The 12,324-nt window shown below is 54.7% G+C and overlaps 1 protein-coding gene across 1 annotated transcript; it reads right to left on the bottom strand.

Annotated features, from left to right (window-relative positions):
• Positions 1-5,334: 5,334 nt before the first annotated feature.
• HEYL (hes related family bHLH transcription factor with YRPW motif like) lies at positions 5,335-11,940 on the bottom strand (the record flags this gene model as incomplete). Its single annotated transcript, XM_080357641.1, has 5 exons — positions 5,335-6,002; positions 7,361-7,442; positions 7,889-7,972; positions 8,370-8,436; positions 11,861-11,940. 5 exons carry the CDS (start codon positions 11,938-11,940, stop codon positions 5,335-5,337), a joined length of 981 nt encoding a protein of 326 aa, XP_080213767.1.
• Positions 11,941-12,324: the final 384 nt, after the last annotated feature.

Here is a 12,324-nt window from a genome sequence, read left to right as displayed (position 1 = left end):
GTTCCGCTTAAAGCTGAGAAGAAACTTGTTGGGATGAGGGTGGCAGAGCCTGGCCCAGGCTGCCCAGGGGGGTTGTGGAGTCTCCTTCTGTGCAGACATTCCAACCCGCCTGGACACCTTCCTGTGTAACCTCATCTGGGTGTTCCTGCTCCATGGGGGGATTGCACTGGATGAGCTTTCCAGGGCCCTTCAACCCCTCACATTCTGGGATTCTGTGATGTTCCCCTTCACACCCAAGCCGCTTGTCAGTGACACCTGTTTTTCCTCAGGCTGATCAACAACATCCCCCTCTCAGCAATGTCCACCTCTCCCAACTCAGCAAAACACCCCATAAATAAGCACAACTTCCTAACAGTCCACATGGTCACAGGCAAAAAGGCGCCTGGGCAGCGTTTTGGGGACAGCCATGCAGCTTCACGGCTCACTGCACATACCGATCCCAAGGTGGATGGAGCAACAGCAAAGTCTTGTCCCTGCACAAACACAGCGGGCCAGATATAAAGCAAAACGACTCCCTCAAAGGGTGTTTTTGGGGTTGTTTCCTAACCCCTCTCATCTCCACCCTCCACAAGCGCGTGTCTCGTGGGGCAGCTCAGTCCCAACACAAAACACGAGGGGCTCAGGGAAGTGTCTTGGACAGAGCAGGTCCGGAGAAAGGAGCAGGACGTGCACAGGAATGCACCACGAGAGCAAAAACTTCCCCTGGGGTAATTTTTGTCTGCTCCAAGCTGGTCGCTGGTGGTGAGACAAGGAGCGGCCGTAGCTGGAGCTGCTCCCACAGCCTCCTCCTTTTCAGAACATACTTTTTCCTCGAAAAAGCGCAAGTTCCCGCGGCAGCCCCGGCGCTGCGCCAGCTCACATCATGGGCTGCCCTGGAGCCGGACCAAGGGACCTCCACATGTCCCCATGGATGCGAAATGTCAGTCCCTCTTCCCAGAGCGAGCGCTGAACAACTCTGAATGTAAAAGAAAGCCGCTGGGACAAGAGAAGGATTCACCCCCCTCTGCTGTCTCACGAGATTCAGCTCCGGGGAGACCCATAATTATTTATTTCCAGCATCTTCAGCAGAGCGTGAGGACGCGGCAGCGCGGGATGCAGTGATTCATCGGTGACCTTCAGGCCCCATGGATGTCGTGTTAAGGGCGTCTGAGATAGTCTATGGGGGGTGGTGGCTGGTCTGCTCTGACTTTTTGATGTTACCTTTAATATGCTTTAAAAGTGGGATAATTTTATTATAAAAATGGGATCTGATACCCATCTCATTATTACAGTGGAATAATCGAGAGTTGCAGAATAAAAGGTTAACAACAGCAAAGTAAATGTTAATATTTTGCAATATTTTCAGTCCGGGTTATTTTCTAAAGACACAAATCATCCTCCTCCTGAGCTCATCATCTTCCTCCCAATGGCTGGTGGCGCTGGGGGGTGGCACTGGTGTGTACTGGGGAGACTGCACCTGGTGCCTGCTGCTGTTTGGTGGCTCCATCCTCTGCATCCCGACATCTCAGCTGGGAACCCATGACCTGAGACAAGCATCCTGCTGTGGAAGGAGGTCGGAGTGGCTGCCGCCCTGACAGCTGAATTCAAAACACAGCAGAGCTCGAAAAATATGATTTCCATATAAAGCCCCTTTGGCTGCAAGCAGTGCTGTGGCTACACTGAGAATGGCTTTTATTTGAAACATGTTTATTGACATTTGTGTCCCCTCCCGGGGGACACTGTGCAGACAGCTACAGTCCTCTGTCCTCCTCGGTGCTTTTCACTCCTGACGTGAACTGATGAGCTGGGGGAACCCAAACCTGCCCCAGGGACCTCACTGCTGTCACTGCCCCCGGTGACCAGCAATGCCCCAGACCCTCCCAGTTCACCCTCCCAAGACCTTCAGCAGCGCCTGGAGCAAAGGTTACATCTCTTAATGTCTTCATCTCACCGATCTGTTCCCAATCAATGCTGTTGATGTGAGACCCATCACCCAGAGGCCTCCCAAGCCGCTCTGCTGTCATGTGTCTGAGTGTCACCCTGATCACTGATGGTCCTCGTGAAAGAGCAGCTATTTTTCAGCACAGATGGCAAGTTTTCAAGCAAATGCTGGCTCTGCTTTAGGATTTCTCCTCCTTAACTTTGCGATTTTACCAGTAGAGGGCAAGCCGGGATTGCACTGCGAGCAGAAAACCACAGAAGCGAGAGCGTTTCATCCAGTGGCTGGACTGAGATAAGCAACATCTTTCATGCAGAGGTATTTGGGAGAGCAGGACTTGCTGCCTTGCAAATCTCCCGCAGCCTGGAAACAACCTTGTCCCCTCCAAGCAGTAGATGAAGGCTCGTTCTTCAGGACCCTGTTTTGTTCCAGCCTCACCCGTGTTGGAGCGGGACAGGGTGTTTAACACGCAGCCCACACATTCCCAAAGGCCTCTTCATTATGATTATTTTTTTTTTACTTAAAGAACGAGGATGAACAAGAACGCGTGGAGAATTCGGGGATTTCCCCTACAGGGTAGATCAAAAGTTGCCAGGATGTGTTAGAGGAGACGCTTAGGCTAAGGAAAACCCTGGGAAAAAGAAGAAAAATGAAACTCCAGTCCTGGGTTACTGCTCTAATCACCACGTTGCTGTGGGGAGAAAACCCCACGGGCTTGAACCAATGCCCTCCCACCCGCTCCGGCTCCCGTTTGATCCGCAGGGATCAGGAAGTGTTTTGTTGGGGTTCTTTTTGTTTTCCACGGTCTGTGTTTTGTTTTAGCGCTGTAGCCCGCAGGGCTGGTTTGTCTGCCTGCCTCCCACGGGGGGTAAGTTGGTTTTTCTCGCTGGCCAAGGCCACATCAGAGCACTGGGCTCCCACCACCGTCTCCAGCACAGGCACCGGCGGGATGACCCCTCATCAATAGCCCTATTATTGCTCCTGAAGTTTCCTCTTCGCTTCCAGACGATGCTGCGTTCCTCCATCACAGCTGCAGTCGCTCCCTTCCAGCAATTCCCACCACAGCACTTAAGGCAGGGATTTACGAGCGGTTTCGAAAGGCGTTTTGGAGCGAGAAGGAGTTGTGGGAAAGGAAGTTGAATTCCCACCATTCCTCGGAAAATTCTCCCAGCATCTTTCACGAGCAGGATCATTTATTGGTCCTTTCCTCAGAGCAGAGCCAAGCTCTCAGCTGTGGCTCTGTGTTTAGTCCAAAGCGTTTCCCAACAGCAAGAAGCAGCAGGGATTATTCTGGTCCTGCTTGCAAAAGGTCAGGAGCCCGAGGCGAGTCTCGGAGTCTGGCTGCGAGGTTCTGCTGGGTCCGATTTGCTCCCTGACATTTTTGGGATGCTGATAGCTAAATGAAGTGATTTGTTCTCAAGCCACGGCTGATTGCCAACATCAGGACAAGCGTCACAAAATAAAAAGTCATGGGACCAGAGTTATACCAAGAGCGGCCACTATAAACCACCAGCAGGGATGTTACTTTACAAGCTACGTCTTACCTGGTTTGAAGCTTTTGAGGAATAAAAAGCTCACCTGCCACAAAATTATCAGTCATCCACACAGGCTGGATTAGCGGCACAGATTCACATCGACACTACATTTCACAAGCAGGACAGGGGGTTGAAAGACTTTTATTTGACACCTTTGCTGGATGTCACAGCTTGTGAATCTAACAGCTCTGCGCAGTGTGGAGCAAGGCCGGGCTAGCTGCTGTGAGCTCGAGCGTGCCAACCGGCCGCAGGGACAACCGGGGTCTGCAGGGACCTCCTCTGCCTTCACTAAAAGGGAATACGTTGTTCCTGGGTGATTCTGGCACTTCAGGACAAGGGCGACGAGAAGTAGCAGAGGCATTTCTGTGCGTTAAGTGCGACGATGTTCACCAAAACAACCGGGAGGGACTCACTTTTAAAACAAGAGCAGATAGATACACACAGCAACATGCACGTGGCAGATACAACCCGTAGGAACGCAACCACCAGCTCATCCACAGTCTCACTGGCTGCGCATTTGACCTGAGGCGTGGGGAGAGATCTTCTCCCTCTCTTTCATGTTTCTTTGCACTGACCTTCCCACGCTTTTCTCTCTTTTCGCGTCACAGCGCTGCAGAGGTGGGTGAGACTCCTCGGCGTGGGCATTTCTGCACGCGTATCCCAGCTCATCAAGGCACAGATCCAGGGAGCGGGGGCTGTTCAGACACATTGGGGCACTGGGACATCCTGCTCCGGCCACCACGCGAGCTGGGGACATCACACAGGAGCTCAAGAGCTTCGGGTTTCTGTTCCTTTCTGCCCCAAGGAGGGGCGGACAGCCAGGGGAGCAGAGGCGTATCTGCTGTGTCGGTTATTTAGGGGCACATGGGCCAAGGCAGAAAAAGCTGTTGTGAAGCAGGACAAGTGCAGAGCCAGAGCTTGCCGAGGTCTGCAGTGAAACCTCAGCGGGTTTTGGTGCTGGCCCGGGGAGAGGGATGAGCAGCGTGAGACCAAAACGTGGTGCTGAAGAAAGAAAACAAGAGACTTTGTGGGAGGAGAGGGTGAGGGATGCAGGGCTGGGACAGAGCGAGGGAGGCACTTCAAATGCAGCCTGGCCGACCCATTTGCAGTCAGCAGGGGATGGAGGAGAGACGGCTCCAGCGGGGAGACTGGCAGAGGGGAAGGTTTTTCTTCTCATTTTGGCCGTCACAGCCTTCCCCTGGGTTACAGACATCCCTTTGAAATCCTCTGTCTCGCCTCTTCACACCCTGGTGAGGAGCAGGGGCTGCAGAACCTCCCCCCGTGGACACAGCGGCATTTCGGCCAGGCTGTGGGAACCAGCCCTGCTCAGCTCTTGCCTCACTCCACCTCAAGAGCACATCGGTGGGAAAAGCCGGTTACGCAGTGAGGAAAGCACAGGGATCAGCAGGAGTTTGTGGAGGGAGCTGGGGGGGCCCTAACCTGCCTCTAGGGTGCTGGGGAGGGGGACTGAGCTGCGTCCGTCCCAACAGAATCTGCGTGAGCAAGTGTCTGGCAGCTCTGAGTCCCCAGGGAAATCAGATGATATTTCGAGGCTGGCTGTTTGCCCAAGGGGAGCGATGCTGGGGTTTGCTGGAGGAGGGACAGGGTTGGGGTCCGCGGGTGCCCCCTCCCTTGCAGCTCTGGATTCAGATAAGTGCATCGAATTGGGCGTGATTTGCGTTTGCAGGCATCACAAGGGAGAGGACACGTGATGGCGAGGCAAGGAGGGCGGCGTGAGGAGGGCGGGAAGAGTAAAGACAATTTTCTTTACGGATCCTTGGCTTCTGCAAAGCAGGAAAGATGCCTGTTCAGTTGGGTTCGTTCTTAGGCCTGTGGGCAGTGAGTGCTGAAGAATTCCCGTCTCCAAAGGGGAGGGGTGGGTCAGAAAGCCCCGATTTCAGTCGCCCAGGAGCGGCAGATCCTGGATGTCCCAACCTTGATCCCGGGTCCCTGTGCGGCAGCACCCAAGGCGGGAGGCGCCGTGTAAGCCGGTGGCACGGGGACGCTGGCGGAGGCCGGCGAGAAGAGGAACGTTGTGATCTGGCCGCTCTTGGACGCGCCCTCTCTCAACACGCCCGCTGGCGACGGCATCCTGGGCACGGCTGCTCCGGCCACGGCCGAGCCCGCGCCCCGGGCTCTGCGGCTGGAAGAAGCCATCCTGCCGGCCAGGAAGCTTCGGCGGGACGGCAGCATGTCGCCGGGGACGCGGCGCAGGGGAGCCGGCCTCACGGCGGGGCTCGGGTAAGCCAGGGAAGATGCAGTCAACACGAGGGGAGCGGGAGCAGCCTCTCTCCTGGGGATCTGCACGGGGCCGGCGGCGCTGTGGAGGAAGGACCACGGCCACGTCTGGATGGGCACGAGGGACGAGGCCACGGGCGAAGGCTCCATTTCGGCCACGTAGTTATTCAGGTGGGAGAGGAGTCGCAGCCGGATGGGGTCAGCGGCGTTTTGGCCCTCGAGGACGCCCAGGTACCTGACAACTTCAGTGAGACACTCGCGGAAGCCGATGCTCCTGTAATCCACGGCCAGAGCGCGAGCGTCCAAGAAACCTACAGGGAGAGGACAGGGGTGACACTAAGTCCGTGCAGGGCTCAGGAATGCGCTTTGATTTCACTACCCTCTCTAACACGCTGTGTATTTCACTTGAGGCACTTTGCTGCCGTGAGACGTTCCTGAAGCAGATAGCCAAGTGGGTGTCCCAAAGCGCTGGACGTTTGCGCTCATGAGAAAAGCAACTGCGGTTATCTCATCGGGAGAAAACTGCCTGGGTCATGAAGCCTCTTACTCCAGCATGCGAGATGAATAAGAGGTTTCATTAGCTGTGCTCAGGAAGAATCAGTTATCACTGTTGGAGACATGACTCCGGGCTAGATGGGCACTATTTTCCTCTGCCTGCATCTCAATCTTTACCTTTCATTTAAAGACAGGTCTGGCTGAAGGACATGGGACAGCAGCAAAACCAAGAGCGCCGCGCTGAGAAAGCTCAAAGCCGCAAAAATCAACAAGACAAAACGCAACCGACAGCTGATTTTTAGGCTTCTGCTCCCTACTCGCAGCTTTGTGAGAGGATAAGTAATAAAGCAGAGAATGTGACAGCAGAGCAAAGCACTGGACCACTTTGCTTGACGGGGTCTCTCGTGACAATACAGCCCTTTGTTGCAGTGCAGTCAAACTGAATATCTAAACAAATGTTCCAGCCCGAGTTACAGCTCCGAAGCAAAGCCTGGATGCCAGCAATGTCCCCAGCAAGCCAAAAATGGGTGGTGAGCAAGCCAGAGGCTTCTTTACTGGAGCTGTGATCTCCATCCTGTCAACTGGAACAGGACAGAGGGTCTGTACTGAGGTCTCAGTACAAATAAGACCTTTGTTGGATTTCGCACAGGGCTCCCTCTCTCTTCTTATAACAACCAAGTGACACACACACACAAAGAAAAGAACAGAAAGGGGAAAAAAGCCTTGTTTATTTGCAGAGTCCCCATGCAGAATTCAGCCTCTGCAGGAAACGTATCCCAGGGAGGAGGTGAAGAGTTTAATATCGTTTTTCTGGAAGCCAGTTCCATTTCTGGGCAGGACTAAGCGCGTCTGGCTGGGCAGCTTTTATCGGGCTGTGTGACAACAGCGGCGCTGCCGGCCCTGGAGCACACACCCCGGTCTTCCAAATGTATGCACGGGATGCTGACCCATATGTTAGACATAAGAAAAACCACAGGGCAGGAAACGTCCATCTGTTCTCCCTCAAAAATAACATTTCCCTTGGGAAAGCAGGCCGGGCAAGTGGGTTTTGGTGCTGGCTGGTGTCAGCAAGCACAGCAGCACCGTGGTACCGCTCGCTGTGAAGCTGATGGGGAATTTTCCTTCCAGGTTTCCACCTTCACCTCACCCATACATTTATAAGAGCAGTTCTTACCTGCTCCTCCGGTGGCGTGAAGCATTTTTAAGTGATCTACTGTCATTTGTAGAATTTCCGCCTTCTCCAGCTTGGACGAGCCCTGTGTGTTGGAAGCAAGAAAAAAAGAGCAATCCGTCATTTTACGGGGTTTATGCCTCTCAAGAGCTGCATTTCCTGCTGATCTCCTCCCCAAACTTCCCTGAAGCTCAGATTGGAGTGGGGCATCCATCCAGGGCATTGACTCTGGTTTTTACATCAAGTGAGTAGAAAATGCAGCTCCTTCCCACGATCCCCTGACGCAAATTGAAAACTCCCCGTTTCTGTACATCTTCATATCCGCGAAATGCTTTCTGGATTGAATTTACCCTCCCTGGGGCTCCTGAATATTTGGTAACATTATTTTCCCACCCAGTTTCACCACCTACTTACTCCCTGAAGTGATGATGATAAGAAAGACATAGAAACGCTCCAGCCTTTCTCATTCTGGGGGCTCTACCCTTGCGTTGCAGAAGCGGGAGGACGGTTGGAAATGGGACACACACGCACCTGCTTCTCGAAGGCCGTGGGCACCAGGCGCCGCAGCTCCGAGAGGCTGCTGTTGATACGGTCGCGGCGTCGCTTCTCGATGATCTGCAGGCGATTTCCAAGAGGGGAGAAGAAAACACAGTCATTTACGGCCACGGCTCGCGGGTTTAAAGCCGTAAACAGCAGGTTGAGAGAGGCGCTTTGAACAGGGCCACGTAAATAAGTGTTTTGGGTGCAAAGGCTGAGCAAAAATACTATGGATAACGCAGGTGAAATTGCTCTTCTCCACCCCATCCCCACCCCTTTCTGACAGATTTAAGGCCGAACCTCTGCAAAAAAAATCTCCCGATTGGTTGTGGGGAGGAGACAGAGCAGGGAATGGTGTAAAGTCAATTTTGCGCTGTGTCCCCGCACATGGGGGATGTCCCGGGGAGCTCTGTCACACAACTGGGACCAGCCCGACCTCCCAGTACCCGCCATGGTCACCGCAGATGGGACTCACTCCTCGCCGCTTCTTCCTGGCTTGGATCTGAGATGTCGTAGTGGGAGACACGGACCTGGAAACATGGCTGGGAAGGAAGAAGAGGCAATCAATTTCTTGCATTAGCTGGAGAGAAACCTCTGGTGCACATCTGCTTTACACACTTTTGCCATCTGCAGTTTCCCTCCCTGAATAATGTCTTCTGTGGTTCCCATCTCGTTTTTAGCCACAACACAGAGCTCAGGAATTGGAGCCAAGGAGAGACTCAAATCCCACTCGCTCCCCTCCCACCAGCCTGCGACAGATTTCAACACCAAACTGCCCATCACCTCCCATCTCATCTGAAAGAGCAGCAATACGAGCTCTGGAGTTGCGGACACTTTGCCCTCCACATGCAAACCTCTCATGTCTGAGCCTGCCCTGTCTGCGGAGCTTTGCATCTCAGAACCGCGACAGCAAAGTTCGACCCATAGGTCCCCGTGGAGGTGACGTCTCCATAAGGATGGATAACCAGGCATGGGAAACCCCCTGCTCGGGGTTTTTCCACCTCCCCTGAGCAGGTTTCTCCCTCTGGAAAGCGGGATGGGCTTGGGGCCATTTCTGTGCCTTATGAAATTGGCCATTAACAGGCAGGCAGGCAGCAATTGCAACCCCAGCCAGCACCGCGCTCCACAGGGACTCAGCGACCGCCTTGAACACTTACAAATCTGGGAAGGGGCATTGGATTCACCCCATCAAATCAAATAATTTTGCAGTTTGACGAAGCATTTTAATAGCAGCCTGTTAAAGATGTTTCTGCAGGGGCAGAGCGAGCCAAAAACTAGACCCAACTCAGCCCATTAAAAATGCATGTTGTTGGGCTCAAGCGAGGCGCTTTCAGAAGTGGTTTTGCACCATCTAATGAAATAACACGTTTTTCTACTGCCTGCTCCGCTCATCTCCATACAGGTACCCGATTTGAATGTCTGCTGGGTGGGCTCTCTCTGGGCAGAGGTGCTGGCTTCGCAAGTACAAACACGCGTTGCCCGTGTATAGAAACACACATGCAATGGGCACGTATGATGTGAAAACGGGCTCTGCGCAGACACCGGGGTGTTACCCATGTGAGGGGTAGGTGTTGATTCTCCCGGCAGCGCAGGAATTTGGAGTACGCGCTCGAGGAGCCTCTGACAGCGGATTTTGAAACTCTCTTTGCAGAACTGTCCGAACACATCGCTCTTTGTGAGCTCCAGATGTGGGTAGAAAGAGCGAGCCCGCTGCAAACTATCTTTAAAAAATATGTTTGACAGATCTGAACCACATAAAAGGTACTGTAACTATATTCTCTCTGATGATTAACGTTTCTGCATTGCTCTTTGCTCAATTTTGTAATCTACAGCATAACTTTAGCTGCTTATCCAAAACAAAAAGGAAAATAAATAGCCCAAAACCAAGCAGTATTCTGCTCTTCTGCAGTGACCTGGAGCCCAAACGCGCTGCACGCACCAAGCGCCGGCTCACAGCGCCGTGACTCAGCCCCGCTCCGCAGGGGAACTGGTTCATCCAAACCACGCGACCGCTGGGCGATGGGCTGGGAGCCCCGGCCAGCCCGGCTGCCTCCTCCACCCAGCGATCCCCTCGCTCCCCGCTGGACGTGTCTCATTTCTCCCGATCCATCAGCATCCCGTGCTACTCGGGCTCTAAACTCCGCGGGGCAGGAGCAGCTCTTTGCGCCATGTGTTTGCGTGACACGAGCAGCAACACAAATACCACCACATTCTACCGCTGGCTTGAGAAGACAAACGTATTCACAGCAGCAAAGAGAGATCGAAAATTCATCGTCGCTGTTGACTGACATAAACTATTATGAGAATTCCTCTGTTTCATCCATCAGGGTACTACAGACTACTGCGCTGATGGAAAGAGGTGGAATATATTTCATGTGCAGCAGGAAAGTAGGTTAAATATTGATGCACTTGGAAACTGCATAAGGGGTCGGTGAATTTGTGCAGGACTTTACGTGTCGGACATGCCCAACTCTGCCTGTGACCGTATCAGTGAGAACCAGACACGTGAATTAGTCCCATGAGAACCCGAGCTTGGCACTGGGCAGGGCAACTTCTCCGCTCACAATATTGAGCAGCAAAAGGGAATTAATTCATCTGGGGCCTTGCTGGACACAGAAGGAGGGAGGGGGACACTTGGCTACTGAAACAATAGTTCAAAAGCAGCTGATTTTTGCATGAGAACAAATAACAGAGCCATTCGTTCATCCCTGGTGCTGTCTGCACGCCCAGAGCCCGGGCATGCCCGCGAACGGCTGACGCAGCACGGGAACCCGGGGCTGGGGATGCCCTTTGCCAGCTGAGCTGCCGCCCGGGGAAACGCGGTACGAAGATCGAGGATGTTGCTGGGGGGAGCCAGGTGGAGGTCCTGTCCTCACAGGTTCACCGAGCAGCAAAGCCCCAAAGCCGATGGGATGGAGCCTGCGAACCGCGACACTGGAAGTTCACACTTAAAGCGGAGCACCCTTCTCTGGCCAGGGCGCACCGGCTCCTCGTTAACAGATCAAAGCCCCAGCTGGTGCATTACGAATGCATCAGCAGAGCAGAAGTGTTTCTCATGCAAAACCTCCTCATTTCTTCCATGTTTCCTGGGAGCACTGGGGCTGCAGCGGCGCCCAGGCAGACAACGGTGCCTTTTCGGGGGGACGGGCACTGCCCCATCGCGGGGTGCACAGACCTGCGAGCAACCGCGCTCCCACTAACAAAGCTCAGAGCTGCCCTTCTCCCCAGTAGGCAGGTTAAAGCAATAACGGGACATTTTTTGTGAGCGCAATCTGCTCGTAACACGGCTTTAATCCCTGTAATATGACTTGGGTTTCCTTGCCGGGTCACTCTTAACACCAGCACCACTGGAGTAATCCCCCCCAGCTCATCCTTGCCCAGGGCAGGACCAGCCCAGCCTGGGGGATTCAGCGAGGTGACAGGTGACCCCCTGTGCCCACTGCTGCGTCCCCATCGAACCCTGAGGTGCTCGCAGGGACCTGCTGCCAGCACCGTGCCCCGTAGGATCACAGAATCCCAGAATGTCAGGGGTTGAAGGGCCCTGGAAAGCTCACCCAGTGCAATCCCCCCATGGAGCAGGAACACCCAGATGAGGTTACACAGGAAGGTGTCCAGGCGGGTTGGAATGTCTGCACAGAAGGAGACTCCACAACCCCCCTGGGCAGCCTGGGCCAGGCTCTGCCACCCTCACCGGGAACAAGTTTCTTCTCATCTTTAAGTGGAACCTCCTGTGTTCCAGTTTGCACCCATTGCCCCTTGTCCTGTCACTGGTTGTCACCGGGAAGAGCCTGGCTCCATCCTCCTGACACTCACCCTTTACATATTTATAACCATGAATGAGGTCGCCCCTCAGTCTCTTCTTCCCCAAGCTCAAGAGCCCCAGCTCCTCTCCTGCCGAGAGCCGCCCGGCAGCGTGGACCCCAAACCCCCGAGCGTGTCCCATCCCCAGCCACCGCGTCCCCTCACCTGTACTCCTCCTCCCGACCCACATCGATGGTGCCGTCAGACTCCGTGTCGGACGAGCTCTCCTCGCACAACCGCTTCATCCTGGGGCAGAGAGGCCGGCGGGCTCGGCGAGCTGCTCCCACGCGTGTCCCCGGAGGCCGCGGCCGCCGTCGCTCCCCACGCTGCTCGGGGAAGTGCGGCCCCTGCCCGGGCTGCGCGGCGGAGCTGCCGCTGCCCCGCCCGGCTCCTCCCCTGCCCGCACTGAACCTCACACCCCCGGCTGCTCCCTCCTCCCCGGTTAATGGGTTAATGAGACATCTCCCGGGAGTGACGGATTACGCGGCCGCGCCGCCGCTCCCAGGTTCCCAGGCCCCCCCCCCAATCCCCATCCCGCCCCTCCATCCCTCCCCCCCTCCGCCTCCTCCCGCTCGCTGTTCGAAATCCCAAGTCTTCCTGTAAAAGGAACAGTCTGTGTGAACCATCTC

The sequence above is a fragment of the Nesoenas mayeri genome, assembly GCF_963082525.1.
Source record: "Nesoenas mayeri genome assembly, chromosome: 21".
In the NCBI taxonomy this organism is placed as follows: domain Eukaryota; kingdom Metazoa; phylum Chordata; class Aves; order Columbiformes; family Columbidae; genus Nesoenas; species Nesoenas mayeri.
The sequence above is the reverse complement of the archived record's forward strand: the minus strand, read 5'-3'. Positions and strand labels throughout refer to the sequence as shown.